The sequence below is a fragment of the Sceloporus undulatus genome, chromosome 4 (assembly GCF_019175285.1).
Source record: "Sceloporus undulatus isolate JIND9_A2432 ecotype Alabama chromosome 4, SceUnd_v1.1, whole genome shotgun sequence".
NCBI lineage: Eukaryota > Metazoa > Chordata > Lepidosauria > Squamata > Phrynosomatidae > Sceloporus > Sceloporus undulatus.
In genome coordinates this window covers 28,045,265-28,073,222 of record NC_056525.1, presented here as the reverse complement: position 1 = coordinate 28,073,222, position 27,958 = coordinate 28,045,265, and the positions used below count along the sequence as shown (strand labels likewise).

Sequence of the window (27,958 nt, the reverse complement as noted above, 5' to 3'; positions counted from 1 at the left end):
ATATATATATATATATATATATATATATATATATATATATATATATATTAGATATATCTATATAGATATATCTATATCTATATCTATATCTATATCTATATATATAAAGTTTGGTGTTTTTTAATACACAGAAGAACTGGAGGAGATATATATATATATATATATATAGAGAGAGAGAGAGAGAGGGAGGAACTGGGGAAATATATATATATATATACAGTGTATATATATATATATATATATATATTCCCCAAAGAGTTCCCCCAGTTACAGCCCTCTGTGCATCTAAAAACACCAAGCTTCACACACACACACACACACACGCGTATCCCCGCTCTGGGCCCCGAAACAAACTCCAACTCCCAGAATTCCATAGCCTTGAGGCAGAAAAAGAGTTAAGGCGGTGCCAAAGCGGGTTATCCTTCCTCCAGTGTGGATGCAGCCCAGGAGGAGGGCTGGGGCTGGGCAGGATCTCTAGAAAGGCGGCTCCGAGGGGGACGAGAAAAGGCTCCCTCCAGAGGCGGCCGGAGTCTCCCTGCTCCGCCTGCCCTCTGGGTCCCGATTGCCCCGACTGGCTTCGCCTCAAGGGCTGCCTCCTTCGGACCCTGGCGGCGAGAGCCCCTTGCCACCCCTTTCCCCAGCCATGCAGAGGCAGGGCTGCTGCTTCGGTGCCCGGCTGCAGCTGGCCTTCCTCCTCCTTTGCCGCTGCTGCTGCTGCTGCTGCCTGGCGGTGCCCAGCAGGGGCTGGCAGGGCGGGGGCTGTGCCCAGCTGGGCCGGTGCTGCTCTGGCCGGAGCTTGGCCTGTGTCAGCTCCGGATGGAGACCCGACGGCTCCCAGGGCGCCTGCTACTGCGACCAGGCCTGCCCTCGCACCTGGGACTGTTGCCATGACTACCGCCAGGTGTGCCCAGGTAGGTAGCCAGGATAGGTAAGCAGGCACAGGGGAAGGGATAGAAGACCCAGGTCAGGGAGATGGAGAAGAGAAGGCTAAGAAGCGACATGAGAGCCCTGTTTAAATATTTGAAGGGATGCCATATTGAGGAGGGAGCAAGCTGGTTTTCTGCTGCTCCAGAGACTAGGATCCGGAGTAATGGACGCAAGCTCCAGGAAAAGAGATTCCATCTGAACATTAGGAGGAACTTCCTGAGAGTAAGGTGTGTTCCACTCCTTCCTCGGAGTGTAGTGGAGTCTCCTTCTTCGGAGGTCTTTAAGCAGAGGCTGGATGGCCATCTGTCAATGGGGATGCTTTGATTGAGAGTTCCTGCATGGCAGAATGGGGTTGGACTGGAAGCTGGTCTCTTCCAACTCTATGATTCTATAGAGGCCATGCTTTCCAGGAGTTAGAGGTGTGTGTCTGGGAGATGTTGTTGTATGCCTTCCAATGGGATCACTAGAGGGGTGCAGACCGCAGAGGTGACACCCTAAAAGGGGGTGACACCACTTCTGCTCAAACACCTGTATTTGGGCAGAAACAGTGTAGCATTTGCCTGTATCTCTTTAAAATGCTTTAAGAGATGGAGGCAGGGAGGTGAACCTCCCTGGGAGAAGAAAGGAGAGGTCCCAGAATTTTTTTAAAAAAAATATATCTTTTTACTTTTATTTGAAAATTATTCTTTAAATTTTTTTCTTTAAAAACATTACATTTTAATCAAATCTTCACTATGTATATGTAAATAACATTTAGGTTATGCATATGATATTGTAATTTGAAGGTATGATTTTTAATTTTGCCACAACTATTAGCATTACATTCAGTGGTATATGGGAATTATGATTTACGTGTAACATTAGTGCAAAAAAAGCAAAATTACTGAAGATTCTGTATGGTGTGAAATGAGAGGAGGAGGTCAACAAGGGGGTGACACCATAAGTGACCGCACCAGGTGACACCAACCCTAGTGCCTCCAGTGGTTAAGATGCTGATTCTATTGATTACAAGATTGGCATGTTGGCAGTTCCAGGCCTGGATGCCACATGATGGAGTGAGCTCCCATCACTAGTCCCAGCTTTTGCCAACCTAACAGTTCGAAAGCATGCAAGTAGATAAGTAGGTACCATTCCCTATGGTTGGACACAACTTAACAACCTTGTCAACTGGGAATACCTTTACCTTTTAAGGGGATCTTATCATGGCAGGTTTTGTCCAGAGGAGGTTTGCCATGGCCTCCCCCCCCCCGAGGCTGTGAACATACAACTTGCACAAGGTCAACCAGTGGGTTTTTCATGACTGGGCCAGGATTCGAACCCTGCTGTCCAGAGTCCTAGTCCAGTGCTCAGACCACTATACCACTATGATGGCTCTCGTAATTACTTACCCAATTACAAAATTACTTACTGGGGTGACTTGCCCTGAGACTCTCCAGAGTCATATCTTAGAATCATAGGGTTGGAAGAGACCCCAAGGGCCACCCAGTCCAACCCCATTTTGCCATGCAGGAATACGCTATCAAAGCACCTCTGACAGATGGCCATCCAGCCTCTGTTTAAAGATCTCCAAAGAAGGAGATTCCACTACCTTCCAAGGCAGTCTATTCTGCTGTCGAGCAGCTTTTACAAACAGGAAGTTCTTCTGAATGTTTTTAAAAATAATTTTATTTACAAACAAAACATGGCAACAAACAGTATACTAAAACAACAACAAATAAAACTTACATCAGAGATAATAAGCCCTCAAATGTGGTTATTTCACTGAAAAAGCAGAAATTAAACCATAACACAAAATAATGCTTTGGAAATTATAAACAAAACATGCATTCAGAAATCCTGGAAGACATCTTTCCATAAAAATGTAGATATGATCAGGGGATGTCTAGAAACCAAGTCCTGCTGGGTGTATTCAATAAGTGGATGCCAAATCATGTGGAAAGTCAATCCAGAGTGTAAGCCTCTTGCTCTGTTATGACTGTCTGCTATTTTCTCCATTAACCACAGGTCCCAAAGTCTCGTCCACCATCCTGCAATGCCCAACTTTCCAGTTTTCCAGTTCTTAGCTATATCAAGCCTGGCAACAGCCAAAAGGAAGCCAACATGAATGTTTTAATGTTTTAAAACTGTTTTTATTTGTGAGCCAACTTGGGTCCCTTTCTTAGGGAAAGGCGGCATAAAAACGAAATAAATAAATAAATAAAAATATGAGAGATAACATTACTGTTTTTAGTCTTTTAAGTAGAGATTTGAAAAGTTTTAATATTGTGACTAGTATAATTCTATTTGAATGTTCAGGTTTTTTATGTTTTTAACTGTATCGCTCTTTTAAACTGTATCCCACCTTGAGTCCCAATTTTGGGAAGAAAGTAGGATTCAGATATAACAACAACAACCAGACTGTTTTCAGTGTGTTTTTGTTTTTGTCAAGTACAGGTGTGGGCAATTGCAGCAGGCCCAGGGGCCAATTTATTGTTCCCAGGAGCTTCAAGCTCTGACAAAAAAGGCCTTCCCCCCATACAAAACCCAAAACAAAAACAAAAGTACACTTGGTTTTGAAAAAAACAGGTTGTTGGAGTTTTTTTTAATGGTTAAATAGTGCATACCCCTGCAGCCTATTTAGAAAGTGAATTCAAACTTTGGAAGCTTATACATCTGTCAGTTCAATCTTTCAGGAGCAGCAGAAAAAGGTCATTCTGTGGAGGCAGGAATTATTGAGGGCCACAGATACAGAGGGCCACAGATACAGAGCGTTGGAGAGCCCCACTTTCTCCCATCCTGGTCTAGGCTGTTGGACTGGGACCTGTAAAATCCATGCTCAAGTCCCTACTGAGCCATTAAACTCACTAGATGATCTTGAGCTAATCTCTTTCAGCCTCACGGGTTTGCTCCGAGGATAAAGTACAAAGGAAAAAAGCTGTTCTACCTTGAGTTCATTGCTCATATTCATACTTTTCCTCCAAGCAATGTGACCAACACTGTTACACCCAAGGCACCCAACTTCACCCAAGCCATTGTGTGTATAGGAATGCAGCTGCCAAATACTTGGGCTTAAACAAATTTTATTAACTGGAAAGTAATGTCTGAATACATTCCTCCTCAGTCAGAATACTCTCTGAGTATTATTCAACTAAAATAACTCAATTAAATAAGTTAACAGTATGCAAAGGGATCTTGTAGCACCTTGAGACCAACAGAAAGAAAGAGGCTGGTAGCATGACCTTCCATAGACTTGAACCTTCTTCCTCAGATGCATAAGTCAACAGGTGACTTGAAGGCATGTACACAAACACAAAGACTACAGATGGCTACTGAGTGTGATGACTATATTTTACCTCCGGTATCAGAAACAGTATACCTCTTAAATTCAATTGCTGATGAAGGCAAGTGGGAGAGTAGTGTTGCATACAATCCCTGTTTATGGGCTTCCCAGATGCCTCTGGTTGGCCACTGTGGAAACGCAATGCTAGATTAAATAAACATCCACTCTGATCCAGCACATGGCTCATCTTAAGTTGCTTTACAGCTGCCTTACACTGAATCAGACCAGTTCTATATTGAATACAATGCAGATGTACAGTAGCCACCCCGGGTCTCATGTTTTTCTGCTATCCCTTTAATACAATCAAATGTCAAGAGGATGGAAATCAGTGTGAACAAATATGGTTTATATGCTAGCCCTATGGTTGTTGCGTACCTTCAAGCAGTGACTGATTTATGGTGACCCTAAGGCTACCCTATCACAGGGTTTTCTCGGCAAGACTTGTTCAGAGAAAGGTTTGCCTGCCCTATACAAACTCTGAGGCTAAGAGTGTTTTTTGCCCAAAGTCACCCAGTGACTTTCCGTATTCTAGTCTAGTATTTTGGTTTATTTTTGGTATTAAACTATTTATAGTCCTTTCTTTAGCATGAGATAATAAAAATCCACTTAAATTGTTTGAAACAATGTAGGATCTGAAACAATAAAAAGAACTTAGACTAAGAATACGTTAAACAATTTAGCAAACTAAAACAGCTTAGAAGGTTAAGACAGTTTATAACTGCATCTATTTTTGGAAAAAACAAACAAACCCAAATCCATTTAGGTCCCCAAGGCCTGAAATAAATGTGTTTGTTGCTGGAATGGAGCCAATACTGGTGTCAGTTGGGATTCCAAGGGAGGATATTGCATACACATGATGCTGTGCAAGGGTTAGATGGATGGTTGCTTTGTAGGGCCTACTTTGGTTTCCGGCTAGAATTGTATGGTGCACTAAGTTCAACCTATTTGGTGGGGTATAACCCAATGCAAATTGGAGATAAAGGGAGCTGAGTCAATTACTCTGCCACCTGAGCTGTATGCTGTGGTATTTGGGAGTTACTACAGAGGAGGGATTCTAGTACAAAACTTCAAACTTGGCCAGCAGAACTGCACAAATGCCTTGTCAAAGATGACTAACTACTACTTTAGTTTATAGGAGGAAAGCATGTGGAGACAGAGGGAAGTGTTTAACAGAAGAGTAAGGAACTCCTGGCCCTCCAGATGCTGACAAACTACTGTTCCCATCATCCATCATTATTGAGTGTGCTGGTGGAGACTGTTGGGATACAGAATCTAACAACGTCTGGTGTTCCACAGGTTGATTAGCAGAAGTTATCCACACAGAGAAAACATTACATGCAAATTTCTTTACTCTTGTTAAGCTGTTGAGCCTTCAGTCTAGGGTAAAGGGCACTATTTTATGATTCCCTCCCTTTCATATCAAAGCCATGCTGACAAACCACTGGATATCTTTCCCAGCCCTACATGATCCTGCTTCATTGTCTGGACAATTTGAGGTTGCTTTTCTTGATCTTTAAGGGTGAGAACGCACTATGTTGATCTAATTAACCAAATGCTAAGACACTTCGTTCACCAACTGCACACAAAAACTTTCAAGAAATAAAAGTTTCATACAACAGGAGGCAAAATGAAACACAACTATGTGTATATTTTAAGTGGAAAAGTTAAGACCAAACAGATTTTTTTTCTTTCCATGAAAGATATGTTGGTTGATAAGCACTTGTTAGGACTACTAAAATAATCTTACTTATCTCTCAGTTTTATTTGCACACACAGACACGATATGTATATCTCAACAATATATTTGTAAGTGGTGCCATCTTGTGGCATTTTACAAAAATAGAAATTAGTTGTTCCCCCCACCCCAAAATGTAACAAATGCAGTGGCCTTTATGTTTGTTAGTTTTCTTCATGCCATATAGCAGTGATGGTGAACCTTTTAGAGGCCGAGTGCCCAAACTGCAACCCAAAACCCACTTATTAATTTCAGAGTGCCATGTCCCTCTGGCTTTCTAGTAACAAACTCTGGCAAACTCTGTGCTGGGGCTACAGCACATGTGCCCACAGAAAAGGCTCTGAGTGCCACTTCTGGCACACGTGCCATAGGTTCGCCATCACTGCCATATAGAATTCTTAGTTTCTATGTGGAAGAGCACTTCAAAATGATTTTTCCTAAATGTACAGATGAAATGCAACAGTTTGTTCTATTACTTAATTTGCTTGTGTATGCTAGTCCATAGGACTGACCCAAATAGCAATAGCAAGTACATTTCTATTCTGCTTATCAGTGCACTTAATCACTCCCTAAGCGGTTTACAATCTGTGTAAACTAATTGCCCCCAGTAAGCTGGATACTCATTTTAGTGACCTTAGAAGGATGCAAGCCTGAGTCGAGTCTGAGCTCTCGCTAGTATGGAACTCGGAACCTTATGGTTTGTGAGTGAATGTCTGCAGTACAGGCATTTAACCACTGCACCACCAGGGCCAAAGCATTTGGCTGTCTAGGGCAGAGCAGCATATGACACCTTCCACCTGCTGTATCAAATTACATAGTATCTAAATGCTGAAAAATTATTTTGTCATATGAGTCAGAAAATCCCAGAAGTGCCTCTCCACCTTGACACTAAAACTACAATAATAAATTAAGGAACTAGCCATTGGTTTCCTTTTCACAATATCACCAATTTTCTGTCTGAGGCAGCAACTTCCCTTTGCTTAAGGGTATGACCAGACTTACCGATCAGTTCAGAAATGTTATCTAAGTTGGACATCTTAAGTGCTGATATTCCTGCTCAGGAATGTACCTTAGTCCTTCTTCTGAGAGACTCCTGTCAATCTGGTAATTCTGAGAATGGATAATAACTGGAAATATTCTTGTTCCTACAGTGGTCTCTTGCAAGGTCTCTGACTGGAGTGAATGGAGCAGCTGTGCAGAGCCTTGCAAGGCAACATACCGTATTCGAAGGAGGCATATAATCCAGGAGCCAAGAAATGGGGGCAAAACATGCCCTTCCCTAGAGGAGAAGGCTGGTTGTTTGGAGTATTGGACCAGCCAAGGAACAGAATGCAAGCAATCCTTTAGTAAGTATACCAGGGCACCAGTTTGGGATTCTGGGTCATGTGGGGAGGATGTTTCATAGCACTGTTTAAAAACAGTTTAAAAATAGATGCACTGAGAGCTAGCATGGTGAGGTAGTTTGAGTGGTAGTCTAGAAGTCTGAGACATCAAGGTTTAAATGCTCAACCATGGAAACTCACTAAATGATGTCAAGCAAACCACACTCCTAAGAGGAGTACAATGGCAGCCCTTCTCTGAATAAATCTTGCCAAGAAAACCCTATCTCCATAATGCATCTGAGAAAGTAGACTTAATTCTACGAAGGCTCATGCTGCCAACTTCTTTCTTTAGTTAGTCTCAAAGGTGCTGCAAGATCTCTCTACATACTGTCACTATAAGTTTGCCATAAGTGAGAGTCAACTTGTTGGATGTTATTGGACTGCTATAACCATCTACCTAGGTCTGCATAGTCAATGGTGAGGAATGCTAAGAATCAGTGGCATAACTAGGGAGGTGTGGGAAGTGTGGACCACACCAGATGACACCCCAGAAGAGGGGTGACACCCTGCTGAGCGCACCCCCTTCCCTACCATGCGCTGCTCAACTCATGAGTACAATGGAATGCAGCGGTGAGGGAGTGTGTACACTTCCCCCTGCTGCATGCCATGCTACTCATGAATAGAGTGGCACAAGCCAGCAAGGTGAGGGATGTGCTCTTTTGATTCTGCCCCTGGAAGTACTGCCCCCCACACTGGGGGCTATGAAGCAGCACCCACAGAACTCTCCGCCACCTTGTGGAGATTCCTTGATAGCAACATCATCCCCTCCATGTTCCTCAACCTGTGCTGGTGCTACACTATATATATATATATATATATATATATATAGACAGACACAGAGGGTTTTTGGATATGTAATGCAGTATCACGGGGTTGCCATGAGTCAAGGTCAATTCGAGGGCAGTTAACAACAACAAACAACAAAGTGCAATACCAACTGGCTAATGGGTTTGGGAACTGTGGTCCAAAAATAACTTTTTCTAGCTTTGCCTAGGTATGCATTGTAACTATTTCCCCACCACCTCACAATTCTTTCCTTCTTTGTAACCCAACTCACCCGTGGGTTTTTAAAGGTCAGTAGCGTGAATGGATGTTAAATCACAGGCCAAGTGGATTTTAACACAAAATAGGCAAAGGTAACTTGGACATGAAGTTGTTACTATGTCTTCTTTTGTGACATATATACAATTCTGGTTTTAACTTTCTCTCTAATAATATCTAAGCCACACAGGCTATACTATCATTCAGGAAATTAGGTAACCCAAACCCCTCTTTGGCCTGTTACAGACAGCCAAAATAAAGCTGCTTCGAGTCACAGTGGAGGTATGGTGTTTCAATGATGCATGCGTCCTAAGAGTCCAGAAGTCGCGCCAAAGACATGATCCAGCCCTAAGGACTGGAGTGTGGCTTTGGTGTGGCTTCTGGGCTCTTAGGACGCATGCATCATTGAAACACCATACCTCCACTGTGACTCGAAGCAGCTTTATTTTGGCTGTCTGTAACAGGCCCTTCTGAGTCTGGTTACACTGAGTCTCTCCTCTCTAGACTCTCTAGAACTAATACTGTCCCTCTCCGGACCGAACACTAGCTATCTTCCCCCACTGAACTCCAGCTTCATCCCTCAGGAATCCAAACCCTAATTGACTCAACCCAACTGTCAAGCGGAATCTTCAAACTCCTCAGCCAGCTCCTGATTGGCTTAGGGTCTCTGGCTTCTGATTGGCTGGTTTGTAAGTCAGTTCGTCACATGCATGTGTTTATGAAAAATGACAGGAGTCCTAAAGAACTAGTTCTTTTTTCTAGTGTGAACAGAGTGTTGCAGATAGCTTACTAGTTTAGGCTAAATATTATTCCTTGCTCCCCACACCTCTTTTTATTTTGCTGGGACCAAAATGAAATATGTGGGCAGGAGAGCAGTTGAAGCAGTATAATTTTAAAATAGGAGATATTCTTCTACAAAACCTGTTGAGAATTATTATTAAAATAGTTTGTTCCTTCCGTCTTATTTATTGGAATGACAATAGGCAGATCTGTTCTGACAATAAAGAGATGCTGTGGAGCAGGGCTGAGGAAGGATTCTCATTTGTGTCCAGTATGATGATGAATAATCACTGGTTATGTGGAACCGTGGGAGAGAACACTCTTCGATTTTATGCCAGAGGGAAAATAAAATAGCATTAAAACCCATAAATGTCCCAATCTTTATTGTTCTGTAGAAGTAAGCAGGCTTGGAGCACAGTTGTCACTTATCATGTCTATGGTGTTTTCTTTTTCCCTTTTGATGTGAACAGTCCCAGCGTTAATAACCACTGGAGGCTATGGGAAAGCAAGGAAAAAGCGTGCTGTGTCTAGTGCAAATGAAAGAAATGGGTAAGTAATGCCCTTGAACATTGTAATCTATAGGAGTGTCATTGTTCCTCCCATCCTGGATTACATTGTGGTCTGCTTGGCACATAGTAGATGCTGGTTTTAAGGTTTATCTGCACTTAGCACCCTTGTTGCGGTTCGACATCACTTCAACTATTGTAGCTTCCTTCTGCGATCTCTTGGAATTCATGGTTTGGTGAAAAACATAAGCTTCTCTGCTAGATTGCTTTAGTGGCTGTCTATAGGGAATTGTAAATTCCTGACTAATCTGCAAATCCCAGGATTCTGCGGGGTGGATCCATGACAATTAAAGTGGTGTTAAACTGATATAACTTAATAGTTCAGATGTACCAGTAGAGTCATAGACCTGGGTCAGAAGACTCTAAAAGAGTGTATCCTCATGGGATTTCTAAATCCCAGACCATAGAAAGTTATCTTTCAAAAATAAACTTTTGCTGTTACCCAATTTTTTTAAAAAAAAAGACATTGCCATTGCTCATTATGGCATTTCCAGCAACACATTGTGCTGCTCATTATATTTTCTTTACCATACTTCATGTTTTTATTTATTTATTTGCTAAGGATTGATAAGAGAATGGCATAAAACTTGAAAAATTATTTTCTTATCAAATTGTCTGGGTTTTTTTCTTATCAAATTGTCTGTTAAAATGCTGAAAATGCCTTTTCAAAGGAACTTTAAACATAAATAGAAAATATGGTTTATTACATCAGTAAATGTATGCCCTTCTCATTTATTGCATTACTTTTGCAATGCAATTTCAATTAGCCCTCATTACAAAAAAGCATTTTTTTTCAATTAACAATGTTTCTTGTAAAACGTTGCTTTTAAATTCTGCCTAAACTTAATCTTGTGTGTGTGTGTGTGTGTGTGTGTGTGTGTATTCCCCCTCATTTCACACTTCTAGGATTGCATTTTAAGCTTTTTTTGCATTTTAAAATTCATATTGTCTTGCCATTATTTCTGGTATCATTTTAAAAACTGTGGGGTTGTAGTACATAAGTGGAAATAAGCCTTTTAAAGCAGGAATGCCACCAATCAGAATATTTTCTCCCTAATACCCCATTTAAATCCAGGTTCACACAAGCAATGGAAGTTGTGGTAAATTGTTGGATTGTGCCCTTGTCAGCTGCATGATCGGAAGGCTGAATGTTTCTCTGTGAACAAAACAAATGCATCCCTGTGCACATAGAAAAGCAATTCTATAATGAAGCTAGGCATGTGTGCTTTCTGGTTTTCTTTATACAAGGAATATTTTTTCATGAAGGAGCATTCCACTTTTTGATCTGCCACCTACCATCTAAACTATCCAGTCCAGGTACCTTAGAGCTATGTTGAACTACCAGTGCTCATGCTGAGGAATTCTGGTAGTTGTGGTCCAAAAAAGGTACTTTGATCAGCTCTGCCAGAGACATGCTTGCAAATAAATGTGCATAGACTTGCATTGCTGGTCACATCTTCTGTCTTTTCTGTGTCAGGTATTGTGTTGAATTTCAGCTCACCGCCATCACAGAAGGCTGTTTGAATGGGAACAGTTCATACACTCATTGGATGAAGTACCTCAGCGAGGGTCACAGAGTGTGTGTGGAGTGCCAGCATCCAGCTCTGGATTCCAGGAGCTTGCACTGCTCTGGAGATGGCAGTGGAGCCAAGAAGTAAGACTCTAGGTTTCACTTTTGCTCAATTGGAAATCTGTGCAGGCTAATTTTATTTTATTCCAATTAACATCTACATGTAGATATTCTTGGACTGCAGTTCCCAGCATTCTTTGTCTTTGGTAATGCTGCTAAATGCTACTGGGACTTGTAAGGCAAAAAATCTGTATGATGTCATCTCCGGTTCAGGCTATTCAAGAAGGAATCTTAAGAGTTGGTTTTTACTTATGCACACATAGCTTGCCAGGTCTGTATTTGATAATAGCAGTTTGGTTAGGTGATGGTTAGGTGGTGATGTGAAATTCATATGCAATATTAAGCCTGTGTTGGGGAATTCACTTTTGCTGAGATAATCACTTCCCTTAAGAACATACATGTATACATTGTTGCTGACTATAAAGCATCCAGGCTCAACTAGCGACCCTATTGCATGGAGATAAAAGAGTGGCTTACCTTTCCTGAATTCAGTGCTAATTTGGGATGCAGCTGGTTCCTATCACACATAAATCACCACTGAATCACCACCCATGTCTGTCCTAGATGCAGCCTGAGTCGTCTAAGCCACTTTGGACCTGGGTGGGAATTTGGTGGCGATTTATGTGTGATAGGAACCGGCTGCCTCCCGAATTAACACTGAATTTGGTAAAGGTAAGCTGTTCTTTTAACCCCATGTGATAGGGTCCAGGATCAATTCTTCATGAGGAAACTAATTCTACCTGAATGATTGCAGTTTTTAAAACTATTTTACTATTAAATAGTTTGAGTGTTGTACTACAGATCTGGAGTTCAGGGTTCAATTCCTCAGTTGAACCTAAAGACTCACTGGGTGACCTTGGGCAAGTCACAATCTCTCAGCCTCAGAGAATGGCAATAACAAACCTCCTCTGAAGAAACTTGCCAAGAAAACTCTTAGGGTCGCCATAAGTCAAAATGATTTGGAGGCACACAACAACAGGAGCCCTGGTGGCACAGTGGTTAAATGCCTGTACTGCGAGTTCAAGACCAGGAAAAGGGCTCAAGCTTGACTCAGGCTTGCATCCTTCCGAGGTCGCTAAAATGAGTACTCAGATTGTTGGGGGCAAATTAGCTTACAGTTGTAAACCGCTTAGACACTGTTTAGGCAGTATGAAGCAGTATATAAATGAAGCTTGTTTGTTTGTTTGTGAACAGACATTTAACTAACTAAATAATTATTTTACTTAATAACTGTTATTTAACTACTTCAGTATTATTATATTTCTCTCTCTCGTCAATTTAACTATTTAACTTTTACTTAACTATATTGTTTTCAAAAGTGCTTTATTTTCCCAGGTTTCCAGATAAATTTTATTTGAAACATGAACATTGGATTATTAGGTGCTATAAATACACTCAGTAGTGGAAAACCACTACTCAGGCCAGCAAAGCCCTTCAAGCTAGTCTTTATTTGTGGCACCAGCAAGAACAAGGCTGTTAAGTCTCTCTTCCCCCACACTACCCTCCCATCTATAGTACAGAGCTGCAAAGTTATTTTGATAGAGAGCAATAACAACCAGTAAAGCTGTCTGAAAAGGCCATAAAATACAGTAAAATTAAATGTAAGTTAAAGCCTAACACAATTTTATTTTGTTTGGAATCCCTGGAGTCTAATAAAAGCATGAGATGAGGTAAGGCCAAAAATCACTGAGTTGCAGGATTCTAAGAGAGGAAGACCTGAATCTACAGTTCTTTGATCAAACTTAGAGAGAGTTCACGCATGCCCAAGCATCACGGCTTATTTGCCTCCTCCAGTTATGACTGGCATGTGTGAATGAGCCACAGTAAATTAATTGCCACAAAGACAACTTGCTTGTCAGCTGCAGTCAGATATTGCCTTCAGTGGTGTCGTGATAAATGCTGAATTTTAAATGCTCATCTTTATACTCTCAATATGTGACCAAAAATGGAAGCCTGTGTTGCCAGTCGCTATCTATCTACATATGTCTGTATTTTCCTTCCTGCCCTCTAGCAGTATCTCCATGTGCCATCTTGGACCCTTTTGAACCCTATTTATTCAGATGCAGATGCAATGTAGATCACTGTGGAAAAAAAATAAGTTTACTTTCTAAACTTTCCAGGGTGTACTGTTAGCAATGCTAAATGCGAAGACAGAAAAATTATAGCTGCCATCCTGGACTGACTTTTAGCCTTTGTTAGTTAGTTAGCCTTTGCTGGAGGTGATAGTGACAAATGACATCACTGTCCCTGCTAATGAAGCTTATGAGCCCTGCCTCAATTATAAACACTGGCAGTATGTTTCAGTAGTTGGAGTGTCACCAAGTACAACTTGGCCTTAGAAAAAGTGACCCCTTGTTTAAAATAGATTGGCCAATCTTATCATTTTTCTTCAAGCGAAGAAGCAACCCTGAGGCTTATATCACACCCATTTTACTGCAGAAAAATTACCCCATACTTGGCTGCTGGTCTTAAAGTGGGAGAATAAGGGGAAGAAGTAACCAGAGTGACAGTGTTTTCAGAGCTGCTTTTTCTCCAAACCAAAAGCAGGCAGGTTAAGCATGTTTGTCGAAGCAGCTGTACAACATTTTTTTTTTTTTTGCAGTTTAGCCTAATGTTGTTGTGGACCTTCTGATTTATGATGACCCTAAGGCACAGGGTTTTTATGGCAAGATTTGTTCCCAGTGGGTTTGCCATTGCCTTCCTTTGAGGGGAAGAGGGTGTGATTTGCCCACAGTCACCCAGTGTGTTTCCATGGCTGAGGGGATTTGAACCCTGGTCTCCAGAGCTGTAGTTCCACATTCAAACCACTACACCATGCTGACCTAAGTTTATGTCATTTTGAGATCTGCTGAGCTACCATGTCTTACATTAAAGAATCTTAGAAATTGTAGTTTGAGCTTTCTGGCTATTCTGTTAGAGATCTTAAGACTTCTGTCCAAACTACATTTCCCATGATTTCAGCAACAAGCTGATATTACATCCCTGTGAAGTAGGACAGGATGTCAGATATATTTTGTATGTTTTCTTCAGGGATAGGTTGCTCTACCGTTTTTTAAAAATATATTTCTTGTCTTCCAGAGATACAAGAAACTAAGTTTACCTGCTTAAGGTGAATGGATGTTGTCAGTTTCAGTTGCAGTTCTAAGGATGCAAGACCTGCAAAAGATCTTGTTATTAAACTGCCCTGCTCAAATTTTGCAAATGTGGGGCTTTAGCTTCCTTTATTGAGCCAATCTACCCATGTGGAGGTTTTCCTTCATTTGTACTGCCTTGAGCTTTTCTCAGCCTTATTGTCTTTTCCAGTTAATTATATCTTCTCATGATATGTTGAAAGTATGATTGAGCCTCATTTTAATCATTTTGGCTTTAAATGTGTTACCTCCTTGGATAGTATGACCAGCATATGAACACCATCCTCAGGTTAGGAAAGAGAGTCAAATCAATTTTACTTTCCATTCAGTACATTTGTTATAGAATCAAACAGAGATAAGTTCAAAATTAGTTGTTTTTAACTGAATTTTCTTTTAAAAACTTGCATTGTATGAATTGAAGGCTGATTTGTGACCCCCATTGAGAATGGCTGTTGGGTAGTGTTGTGATTACGTTTAGGGCCTACATGTCCAATGCCAATTCCATTCTCCCTGCAATGGAAGTTTCTATTTTTCCTAAAGGAAGCCAACCTACGATATTTCACTGCATCACAGATCACTGGAAAACATTTTCATGGAATAGTACCCCCACCCTTATATTAGGTTTTCTCAAACAAACAAACAAAAAAAATCCCCATGGCAAAAATCCATAGATTTGTTGGGGCAGTACGGTGGACCCTTATTATCCACTGGGGTTGTTTTCAGGATCCTCTGTGAATAAATAATAATAATAAAACTTTAATTTATATCCTGATTTTTGTTACCACAATCAAAGCAGCATACAACCTTTAAAAATACAATATATACAATTTCTACCCCCCCCCTTAAAAAGGATTAAACAATTATATCGATTAAAATTACAGACAATAAAATCTAAAAACAATAATACAATAATAGAATAATGGTGGGCAGAGTCTTCACTTGTATATGTTTGTGGGGGGATCTTCATGTGGCCGGGGTCTATTCTGGGAAGGCCTGCCAGAAGAGATCCATCTTGACAGCTTTCTTGAAGCTCTCTAGGTTGATAATTTGATGGATCTCATCCAGCAGGCCATTCCATAAAGTGGGAGTGATCGTGGAAAAAGTCCTCTGGGAGGTCGCCGTCAATCTGGTCTTTGTGGACTGCAACAAATTCCTCCCAGAGGATCTGAGGGTATGGGGCGGATTATACGGAAGAAGGCGATTCTTTAAATAGGTTGGGCCCAGGCCATGAAGGACATTAAAGGTAATAACCAACACCTTGTACTGTACTGTGCCCAGAAACTAATAGGCAGCCAGTGAAGTGATTTCAATATTGGTGTAATATGGTCACTCCTAGTTGTTCCTGTAATCAACAAAATTCATGGATGCTTAAGTCCCATTAAATACAATGGCATAGCAAAATGGTGTCCCTTATATAATATGGCAATATCAAGGTTTGCTATTTGGAATTTATACTTTAAAAAAAATATTTTCAAACCATGGATGCTTGAAGCCATGGAGAAAAAATCCATGAATAAGGAGGGCTGACTGTATTTTGAATGAGAGACCTCCAAAACACCTGTCATCAAGGGTGTCTTGGAGGTCTTTGCTCAGGCTTTGCAAACTCAGAGCTATGTGTTTATTGATGGAGTCTATCGATCTGTAATGTAGTCTTCCTCTTTTAAAACTGCCTTCCACTTTACTGAGCGTTTTTTTCCCCTTTTCTAATGAGTCAGGTCATCTCACAATGTATCCAACATACGATAGCCTGATAATGCACAATGTCTACCTTTTAGTTCTAGTTCTGCATGGATTCTGTAACAAAAAGTTTTGTCTTTAGGTATTTGTTGTTATTTACTGTCATGGCAACTTTGAGTTATTGCAACCCTATGAATGAAAAAGCCCACACAATTTTTGCAAGCCCAGGGCTGTGATTTTCTGAATTAATCTCTCTGAATCAATTCCTCAGTAAAGTGGTCATCTTTTTTTTACTGCCTCTTACTTTTCCATTTTTTTTTGAATGAATTATGTCAACTGATGGTAATGTGGTATATGGGTTATTTTTTAAAAAAGGAACAAATAAACCATTAGCTAACTAAACTTATCAGGATACTAGCAGCTTGGGAAGGAAGAAACCCCTGAACTTTCCTGGGTGTTAGGAAGGATTGAATTAGGGGAATTTTAATTAGCTCAAATATTACGAGAGGCATGTCCTAACAATGCACGCAGCGGGATTGTGTCCCTATGTGTATACCAGAGGTCATCTAGTCCAACCCCAAGAGACAGAGACTCAGATGCCAAAGGAGGTGCAATTAGAATATGAACATTTATTAAGCTGCACAACAAAAGGGATCACACACGCACACACACATTCAATACTATAGCAAGGGAGGGGTGAATTCAGGAGTAAAGGAAAAGGATAGAGGCACTGTTGGGAATATTTACCTTCGAAGTCTTCTCCAAGACATCGGATGTGAGGAATGGTGTATGGTGAGACACGGCCGCGGAAACGGGGAAAGAAAGTGGCGGCCGCCGTGGCTAGGAGCTGAGTTCCGGCAGGCAAAGCTAACTAGAGGCCTGGTGACAGTGAACTTGGCTTCGCTCAAGTGATTTCAGAAGAGCAAGATGCCCTAGGAACTCAGGCTCGGAACGTCTGCTCTACAAGCCCAAGGAAGGGCTGGAAATGAGGTCCTTATATACTGCTAAACATAACCTCAGGCTATGGCAGCCTGGCTGACAAAAGGCTTGATGACTTATCTTTGTCTAAACTGAAACTTACACAATAGATACACAAAGCCTAGGTCTGCCACTTATTCAGGTGGAGCAAATATCTTGATGGTTGAGCTGTTAATTTAATCACTGGCTCATTAATGAGGAAGCTATTACCATTGTCTTCCTGCTTCAGGTAGCTTCCTAATCCGGTCTAGCAACTCCCAAAACTGCTGCTACCTTTTGCCTGTGACCATGCCTAGCAAGGCGGCTGGCTATGTGGTCTGCTCGCTTTTGGGATAATGGCGACTAGCGATGGGGTCAGTCAGGGGTCATGACTTCAGACAGCATGGCACCCAAAATTTATATAAAACCATACTTGATAACATGGGGAAGCCTTTGGAGTGGGGGGGGGGGACCTTACTACTTGCAAACAGTTTATTAAAATATGGTTAGTTCTCAATGTCCAGAACTTTATGTCAGCTCTTGTGTGACATGGCAAGGGAGAACTAATGAAAAAGAATCAGTAGTGAAAAGGGAATCCTGCAGAAACTGAATATTGATCCTTAATATTCACTGAGCTTTTGACAATTTAAGAGCCAAAGTGACAGCATCTATCTGGCCCTTTCATGCTGCCAGTAGGCCTTCTGATTTGAAAGCTTGAACAGCTTTAATCAATGTAGATCCTACCCCCTCCATGCAAAAAGAAGCCACTTGAGCTGTCCAAGTGTTTACAAATAAATCCATTAAAAACCCATTGTTGTTTTTAATTGCCTTGTGTCCTTTGCCAGTTTCATTTTATTTATTTATTTAGGTATTTATATCCTTTTATTTATATTTATTTATATCCAGTTTCATTTTCAACTGGAATCTCCCACTGCACTATCTCCTCTGCCTTGTCCGTCCCTCTTGACAACAAAGGGACTGCTCTTTATGTCAATTCCCTGTGAAATTTATGTTTCCCTACTGGATGACCAAATGTTGAGGTTACATTTTTGTTTTCTGCACTGGGACATTATTTTTGGACTCAGAATGACAACTCTTGCTAGATCTCCTGGGAAGTGCTTCAACATGATGAAAATGGCTTAAGAGAGTGATCTAATTTCAGTCTTGCCCCTCTCTCTGTGTGCATAGTTCAAAAGAATTTTGTTAAATTAGTTCAGCCATGTTTGGAATAACTCACAAGGTCATGTCTTGGGCAACTGGGCTGGTTTGTCAGTGCTTCTTTCTTCCTTGTTCTTCTTGAAATAGGCCTTTGAAGAAGCACTGGGCCATTTTTTTATTGGAGAATGTGATGACATGAAGATCTACCATTCTTGATTACTTGAGCTGGGAAGACAGCTGGAGAAAATCTTTAGAATGGGTAGAGAATGAATGAACATGTCTTTTGCAGACAATTCATCTCTGGCAGGAATTCAGTGAAAGGATGGATGGTTGTGAGACAGAACTGGAGCTGAAACAAGCTACTGAGAAATAAAAGGGTACTAATGGCCTGCTCAGGAGAACCATAAAGTCTGCAACTCTGCCCCCCCCCCCCCCATTATTAAAAAGACCAAAAGTGAGAGATGAAGAGGAGATACACTACAGTCTCACAGAAATAATATATTTTCACCTGAAACATTTTCTGTTCAGAGCAGCTAGTAGTGGATGTTATTCACTGGCCCTGCTGAGGTGGAAAATGTCATTTTCCCCTGTAAAATAACCCACTTGTGGTTCACATTCACAAATGAATTGATTCAAAATGGACCCACTCCAGCCAATCAGAGGGCAAATTTAAATTGATTCTGATCTGCATCTGGTTCACACTTACATGGAATTGATTTATCCAAAAAGCTGTAGAAAAAAAATCAGCGTCAAAAAGACATGAGTTAAATGGGTCTAGAGTATGGCCCCCCCCTCTCCAAATTGCTTCAGTGATTTGATTCCAGTGGGAACCAGGGTCATTTGAACCTGTTCAAACCCATTTGCGATCCTGTTTAAAAGGTAGTGGGAATCAGGCCCTGGTAGGAAGAAAATAAACTCATTTGAAATGTGGTGCTGGAGAAGAGTTCCATGAATAACATGGACTCCAAAAAGACATGAATAAGTCCTAGACCAAATCAGGCCTGAACAATCCCTAGAAGTAAAGAGGATTAAACTGAGACTGTTCCATGTCAAATTGTATTTTCAAACATGACTCATTGGAAAAGATGATTATAATCTTTGGTAAAGTAGAAGTCAGTAGGAAAAGAGGAAGACCACACCACAGGTGGATTTGTTCAGTCAAGGATGCCAAAGCCCTGAGTTGGGCAAGTAATGACTGGGGATCATGGAGGTCTCTCATTTATAGGGTTGCCACAAGCTGAAGCAGTGGTGTCATCAGGAGAGTGTTGGGGATGCAGACAACACCAGGCAACAACCTTAGGAGGGTTGGACCACTACATCTCAAACATCTGCTTTTTGGAAGAAATGGGCTGTGGCATTTGCCTGTGTCCTTTAAAATGCTAAAGAGATGGTGTGAGTGGGGCAAAGCTCAGTGGGAGGAGAAAGGAGAGGTCCTAGGTTTCTTTTAAATTAAAATTTTATTTTTTCCCCCCCAAAAATTAATATTTTTTTAAAAATTAAGAAAACCTTTTATTTTTTTCTTGAATTTTTTTGAAACTATATATACGTAAATACATTTAGGATGTGCATATGATATTGTAATTTAAAGGTATAATTTAAATTTTGCTAGTTGTTTATGTCACAACTATTACCATTCAGTAATATATTGGAATTATGATTTATGAGTAACCTTAGTACAAAATACATTACTAAGGATTTTTTTATGGTGTGGTATGGGAAAAGGGCAGGGGGGGGGGGGGGTGAAACCATGGGTTACCATACTGGGTGACACCAACCCTAGTGATGCCATTGAGCTGAAGTTGACTTGATGAGAAGTAATAACAACAAATAGACACCGTGCATCTGAGGAAATAGAACAAGTCTTCGGAGATTATCACAAGGAGAAAAAGGACAGGAGGGAAGTGGGATGTTGCCATCCTTACTGTGTGATTGCTAGAAGATTATCACATGATATCTTGTGAATTCATGCTCATCCCATCCTTCTCCCGTCAATGAAGTAGAATGGTCCCGTCACTTTTCATTAATGATAGTTTCCCGTTAATGAAAAGTGATGGGGCCATACCACCTCATTGATGGGAGAAGGATGGGATGAGCATGATGTTCTGGGATGTTGTGTGATAACTTTCCAGCAATCATGCAATAAGGAGAAGAGCATCCCGCTTCTCTCTTTTCCTTTTTCTCCATGTGATAATCTATGAAAACTTATGCTACAACTTCTTTCACACAGTCACAAAGATGCTACAGTTCCCTTTGCATAAAAGATAGTGCTAGGAAAGAATAATTCCTGAAACTTTCATCAGTCCTTGCTGCCAGTCTGAGTTGACCAGTGGTCAGACTCAGATATAAGGCAGCCTTTTGTGTAGATCTAGTTTACTTCTAATCTCCTCTCCTGCAAGATCTAAATATACTTTGTCATATATGCTGGCTGGGAGAGATGCTGAGCATTACCTGAGTAATGTTTAATCAGTCTGAATAGCAGGACCATCCCTAGTAATAGTCAACATACATTTTTGTCTTCGATTAATTGGAGACAGTTTCAAGTTGTCTTGAACCTATACAGTAGTCAAACTGAGATAAAAGTGGCTTCTGAGAGCTGCCTGCAACAGAGACAATTTAGTGATACTGACTGATTTGATTTGTATCCTACTTTTCTTACACAGGTGGAATGTAAAGTGGCTTCCAGCATAATTTGAAAAGGTTCCAATAATGAAAAAATGAATTATGTAAAAATGCAAATTAAACACCAGTCATTTAAGGAATCCACTAATAAGCAGTAAAATATTAGAAAATAAGGTGGCTGTATATTTTTACAGCTGGTATTTTAAATCCTAGAACCATCAACCTTTAAATTGGTGTTGCAATTGTCTTTCTTTCTTTCTTTCTTTCTTTCTTTCTTTCTTTTTAAAGAAAGGCATTAGAAGATTCAGGCTTGAGTAAGCACAGCTGACATTTGCAAAGCGCATGCACTGGGAATTGCTAGAAGAGCCAGTGCCTCATGCTTGCAAGGATTAGCTGTTCCTTAAGGTTTGTAGTAAATGACGATAGTTGTGGAATGCAGTTTGATGATGGACAATTATATACATGCAGATAAGGAAGAATGTAAGAAAATGTTTTTCCAAGTGCAACTTTATGTGCTTTTCTTCATCAGCAGGTCCTAATTTGTAATGAATGTAAAAATAGTTTGCATATTACTTTCCTTGAAAATCAGCTTTTGGTTGCTAGTACACATGGTTTGGATGTGTACTAAGGGCTTCTACATTGCCAGGAACTGAGGGTGCTGGTACAGAATCCTTTTCCCCAAAGAGAATAATCCTGTAAATAGTTGCATATGAATCTATGAAGCTGCCTTATACTAAGTCATACCATTGGTCCATCTATTTTAATAATTTCTGTTTTAAATAGTGACAGTTCTTTGAGGTTTCATTCTTTTTAAATTGGCAATGCCATGGAGACATCTTGAAAACTATGTCTCTTCTTGTGAAATATTAAGGTGGAAGTATGGAGAAAACACCACATGGAGATCATTTGAAACAACATCCAAATGATATAATGTAAACTTTCTCCTGTTTACTTGATTTGGAATCTCTAGACTGAGAAATCAAAACACTTATTTTTTTAAAAAACTTAGTCTCCAGATTGGGAAATCGAAACACAATGTACCTAACTAAGTTCTAGTACTGTGCAGTTAGGTTGCTAGAACTTCCAGATTCTGAAGTAAGTGTTTTGGTGTTTTAAAATTACTATGGCAAGTGTCCCTCTTGTTCTTAGTTCATGTCATTCTGTAAGTACAGAACAATGGATGAGGTCACAGTATATATAAAGAATATAAGGATTGGTTGTTTCTTTTTTACACTCAGTTCCAGTGTTTGGAAAAGTTACACTATTGACTACAGCTACCAGAATCCTGAGCCAGCATAACAACTTATTATGTGGGCTGGGGAATTCTAGGAACTGTAGTTTGAAAAAGTAACTTTTCCAAGCTATCCTCTGCTTTTACACCATCTGGTTCTGCTGTCTGTCTGGTGTGACAGGTTTAGTGAACTGCTGGCCAGCCCACTGGTGAGAAAGTTTGTATGCTTTGATGTTTTTGGAAGCCACCTTGGGTCCCACTTTGGGAGAAAGGAGACATATAAATGAAATTAAATGAAAGAATAAATAAATACTGTAAATGCTGCCTTAGCAAAAGCAAACATTTTGTGTCAATGCATTGTTTTGTTTTGTTTTCTTTCCCAGGAACCAGTTACTGCACTGGCAGGCTGTGGGAAACCCAAGATGTAGAGGAACCTGGAAGAGAGTCCGCCAGTTGGACACTTGTTCTTGTCCTTCTGTTCACAGTTTCTTGTTCATCTGATATTCATATACCCATCTGTTGGCCTTGAGTCGTAATTTCTTGGCCACTTCACACTGACAAAAAGTCCAGTGATGAAGGAACACATCTGAAACACATCAGACTATTGACTGTTACAGTTGAAGATCGGGTCACTGCTGCTATAAGGAGCTGCTGCTGGTGCTAAGCAACATTCTGCGAAGGTCTAATACCCTGATGAAGACACAAAGGTGTAGCCCTAAACCTAAACTGAAAATGGGAGGACACAAAAGTCTAGGGCGAAAAAAAGCAATGGTCATGCAATAGCAAAGGTTTTATTAGAAACAAACTAGAAAAGTTGGATGAAAAATGGGAGGGATGGGTAAAATCTAGTCAGTCCTCCAGACAGACAAATGTGCTGTAGTCTGTGTGCAGAGCCCTAAGATAAAATCAAAAGCTCACGTGTCAAATGGGTAAAAGAGCTGATGTGACCAATGTGTACTAGGCTATAGAACTATAAATCCCAACTAATGGAACGAGTATATGGAGATGTCATACATATTGACTACCCATACAAATACAAATGAAATTTTCAACACCTCCAAGTAAACAAATGGGAGGGATAACATAGCAAGCCCATTACAAAAGATAAATTGATAAAATGAGACCAAACGCGTTTCAACAACAAGTCTTCGTCAGTGGTCGGAATAGGCTGTTGTTACAGCATAGAAGATATAACAGTATATTTGGATACATCCGGTGAAATTAAGTAGTTGTTTGTCCAAATTGGACAGTAACCTGGATGTCCCACAGATGAATAAGGCTCTCACCTTTGCTATTGCATGACCATTGCTTCCCCCCCCCTAAACTTTTGTGTCCTCCCAAGGTCTAATACCCTACCTTAAGCTCCTGGTATTTTTATTTTTATTTTTAAATCTTAGGTAGCAAGGTTTAGAGAGGGATTTGTGACAATAAAGTTTCAGAAGCTAGACTAAGGCACCCACTCCCATAAACTCTTTATCTCAGGTCCCTTCCTTTTCAACAAGGTTTATCCATTTGGGTCAGTAGCAGTGATGCTCTTTAGGAGGAATGAAGTGGTATAAGAGGGAATAATGGAGACTTGATCTCCCAGCTCACCAACATGCTTATGGTGAGCAAAGGAAGCATGAAATCTCATTGGCCTTCAAGAAGTCTAAACTGGGGTGTGGGGGTGGTAACTGGGAATTCTTCTCCGGCTTGGATTTAATCCAAGCCAGAGAAGAATTTGGAGGCTGGCAAAGTTCAGTTTTTATGAGTCCCTGAAGTTAATCTTAAACCTGAACTTGGAGAGCTTTTTAAGCATTGCTAGTGATAAGGTCTGAATGGATTCTGCACACACAGAGGGGAAATGTCCTGGATATGGTGTTTAGCCCAGAACTCTGTGCGTTTATTATTTTTATTTTATCAGAACAAGTTTCTAGCCCTTATGGCTGCTGCAAAGTGATGACTAACCAATTAGGACAACACCTGTCGTAATCATAGATGCTAGAAACCTGTGATTGAATAAGATTTCCAGAGAGTTAGGGGTCAGTTTCCTGGATAGGAGGAGCAGAATGCATACATACCAAATGAGCACAAAGTACATATTTTTGCATAATTTATATTGCTAAGAGACTAAGGCGTGTGTGTGTTTTCATGTAGAATTTGCATCCACACACTTGCAAGTGCTTAGATAAACTGGCCAACTAATACGGTTCTGTACATATAGGTTAGCTGCTTTTATATGTGAAATTAGAAAACATTTTCCTGCTTTCACACCTCTGTCTGTTCCCTGCCAGTTCCCATCTGTGGGACTCATTCTTTGCCTTGGGGGCTTCACAAGGTGACACCCTAATGGAGGTAGTGTTACCAATGCTCCCTAAACATCACCTTTTGGTAGAAATTGGTGGTGGTAGTTGCCTGCATCCCTCTAAAATACTAAAGAGATGGTGTGAGTGGGGTGAGGCTCAGTGTGAAGAGAAAGGAGAGGCATTGTTATATATGATTTGATATGGGAGGAGGTCAGTGGGGGGATGACACTGGGTGACACCAACCCTAGTGATGACTTACTGTAACTCTATGGACAAAACAAACTGTGAAATACAATAATGTCCAAACATTTTAAAAGAGTGATACCAAAATGCACAGAATAAATCATGCAAGCTTTTGGGACTCCACTGACTTCATCATCAGGCAAAAGCTATTAAAAACCATACAGGAGAGAAAACATAATGGATCACAAGCCTACATTTTGTATCAGACGTCATTTCTGTTGTAGTTTGGTTTGTATGGAGGCATCTCAGTGCAGGCAGAAGCCACTTCTCTTCTTGGCCATGGGGACTGGGACAAAGGGCAATAAAATTTAAACCCTGTTAATCCATTAATTTCCATCCAAAATTAGACTCCATAAATTTTGCTGCATGGCCAACGTGGTTAACCCTGAATATGTTCTCTATGAAAGAAATGTTAGCCTTGGCATCAAATTACATATTCGATCAATGCTGATCCTCTTCAGGAGGCAAATTGGATCAAGGGAGGGTTAAAATCCTCTGTTTCAGACAAATGTGCTGCTTGCAGTTTGGTTAAACTGAAGGCAAAACCATTGGGACATTCAGTCCAGTTGTCTGTTTTGGTCCATTGTCTTCATGTACTCTTCTTACACACACACATGCACCTCATCTGCTGATGAAATGCCTTAGAGGTGGTTAAAATGAACATAATGCACCTAAAGAAAAATAGCCAATTAAAATTTAAGCACTTATATTTTTCACACAGAGCAGAAACAGAAAGGCATTTTTTTTAAAATCATGTGGTAAGTAGCTTCAGGTGGCGGATAATTTGGAAAATACTGGGTTAGAAATTAAACTTCCCATCCTGGAGCCACAGTTCAAAACCACTTGTTTTCTGAAATTGTTAATTAAAAATGTCTCCCAGTATTATAATCACAGATCCCTTGCATTTCTTCTAGTTCTGCTTATATGCTTCATTGGTTCCTGTACATGTCTCATTTACAGCAAGAACCACTGAACTCAGTGGGTGTTACTAAGTGTGCGTAGACTATGGGACTGTGCACACCAGCCATAAAGGCTGACGTGGGGGCAGAGTTGGGGCATGGCGTCCATATGACGCATGCCCTGACTCCGCCCCAGGGTGGCATGATGGTGCACACTACTCCACACGGCGTGTGGTGTCTTGGTGCTTCTCTGGCACTGCATCCACAAGATGTAGGCCCAAAGGAGCTCCTTAAAGGCACAGCACCACAGCTATTATGCCTTGGAAAAGCCAGATTGGGGTTGTGGTGTGTGGTTGCTGCAGTCCCAATCCAGTGCAGCTGGAGGTGGCTGCAGGCAGCCCCTTAGTCTACAATACTGTACTTAATTACTGGGGAGAAAGTCCTATGGAACTCAATGGGGGTATCTTCTGAATAGGCATATATAGGATTGCACTGCTGAATAGAATAATCTCTCATGCAACTGTAAAATGTTGAAACTTTTGTGCAGTTTGGGAATAGTGGCAGCATTTTAATCCTGATATTTTTTTTCTTTAAAAAACTCTAATACTCTAAAAAGTTACTAGATTCAAGAGCATTGAATCTTGTCATTCTCATAATTTGCTTTGGAAAAAATGGGTGGGTATGTATCTCTGTGCTACATTCACTTTCCCCAATTTGGTGGATAAATTGGATAGTAATTCCCATTACCTTTAGCCACCATGTCCAATGTTCATGCTGACTGAGGATGATGTGGATTTTAGTTGCAACACATCTGAAGGGTGCAAAGTTAGTGAAAGCTAGTCTAGACCATTTAAAAGCTTAGTGTGGAATTATCAGACATTGGAATGTGGTACACAAACAATAGAAGAGGTTTGGGGTTTTTTTGCATCTTGATTTGGACCTGAGAACATTTTGAAAGGAAACTTAAAGTGTTTCCATGTAAGCCCCTTGTGGGTGTATGCATCTTCAAGTCACCTGTCAACTTATGGCAAGCCCATGAATTTCATAGGGTTTTCTTAAATAAGGAATACGCAGTGGTGGTTTTGCCAGTTCCTTCTTCTGAACTATAACCTACAGCACCTAGTATTCATTGGTGACTTCCCATCCAAGTAACCACAACTGACCCTGCTTTAGCTTCCAAGATCAGGTGGGATCTAGTGCCTTTAGAGTATTTAGGCCCTAAGAGCCTTGTGCTATTATATATAGCTATATACAATAGTTTCTGTGTGTATGTATAACATTACAGCAGAAAATATCTACTGTAGTTTTAAAATCCAATATACACTGTGGCCATTGTAAGAAAAACAAAATTGTGTCAGGATTAATCCTCTCTGTGGATATTTCAGGCAGAGAGCCAGTTTAGCTTGGCCTAAACTAGACATTACAAATCTCTTCACTCAAGCCTCCCTTTCTTCCTGTAGAATTCCAGATGTGCATTTGCAGCACTAAACGTATAACCAGAACCTCCAAGGGAATAATGGCTGGAGGAGGATTTGCTGTGGAAAAAATGAGACAGGTGGAGAAAAGGTTAACCACTGCAGTTCTGGTTCTCTGCTCTAAATCACTCTTTTTCTTGAAACACACTTTGTTAAAGTTTTGTTTGTTGATTACCTGTAGGAGTATGATGGACTTGCACCATCACAACAATCAGCTAGAAGTGCTGATTTAACGAACACAGAGTCCACAGTTCTGCAACAGCTGCACTTTACATATTGTTTATGGATTGATGGGGGAGGGGAGGGGAGAGGAAGCTGACACAACATGCATTCTAGGCAATGGAAAAGTATCTCCAAGGATGCATCTACACTGTAGAAATCATGCAGTTTGACACTACTTTAAGTTCTGTGGCTGCATCCTATGAAATCCTGTGAGTTGTAGTTTTACAAGGTCTTTAGCTTTTTCTGCCAAAGACTGCTGGTACCTTATAAAGTTACAATTCCCAGGATTCAGTAGGGTGAGCCATGGCAGTTAAAGTGGTATCAAACTGCATGATTTCTACAGTGTAGATGCACCCCAAGTTATTTCTGTTTGGTTATAGTCTGCCTAGTAGTCTCAGGTGCTCCTGCAGGTAATTTGTGTGACCCTTCCCACAATTTGAACTAGATGTTTTCATCAATGTAGTAAAACTTAAACTACCAGATTTGAAGGAACAATATATCTAGCAAATGGTCCTTGCATGCATTTGATAATGGTATGATATAGTCTCCGAAAAGGGATTTTCAATACACAACCCTCATTACAAAATTTGCTCCTTTCTTTTTTGGAAATACAAGTCACCTATTTCACAGAGCTGTGTGTACATTATAAAGATTAGAAAGCAATGTATACTGAAAGCATTG

At 40.6% G+C, this 27,958-nt stretch overlaps 1 protein-coding gene across 1 annotated transcript; it reads left to right on the top strand.

Moving 5' to 3' along the window:
• Positions 1–454: 454 nt before the first annotated feature.
• LOC121930056 (somatomedin-B and thrombospondin type-1 domain-containing protein-like) lies at positions 455–27,465 on the top strand. The gene is made up of 5 exons (XM_042466215.1): positions 455–911; positions 7,133–7,327; positions 9,655–9,733; positions 11,228–11,404; positions 22,537–27,465. The coding sequence occupies exons 1-5, from the start codon at positions 644–646 to the stop codon at positions 22,652–22,654; spliced, it is 837 nt and encodes a 278-aa protein (XP_042322149.1). The 5' UTR covers positions 455–643; the 3' UTR covers positions 22,655–27,465.
• Positions 27,466–27,958: the final 493 nt, after the last annotated feature.

Bases quoted from the DNA above. Each gene is read 5' to 3' on its own strand.
- LOC121930056 (XM_042466215.1), top strand. From the start codon at position 644: ATGCAGAGGCAGGGCTGCTGCTTCGGTGCCCGGCTGCAGCTGGCCTTC. The intron at 912-7,132 runs GTAGGTAGCCAG...TTGTTCCTACAG, and splicing joins CTACCGCCAGGTGTGCCCAG to TGGTCTCTTGCAAGGTCTCT. The intron at 9,734-11,227 runs GTAAGTAATGCC...TTTCTGTGTCAG, and splicing joins AGTGCAAATGAAAGAAATGG to GTATTGTGTTGAATTTCAGC.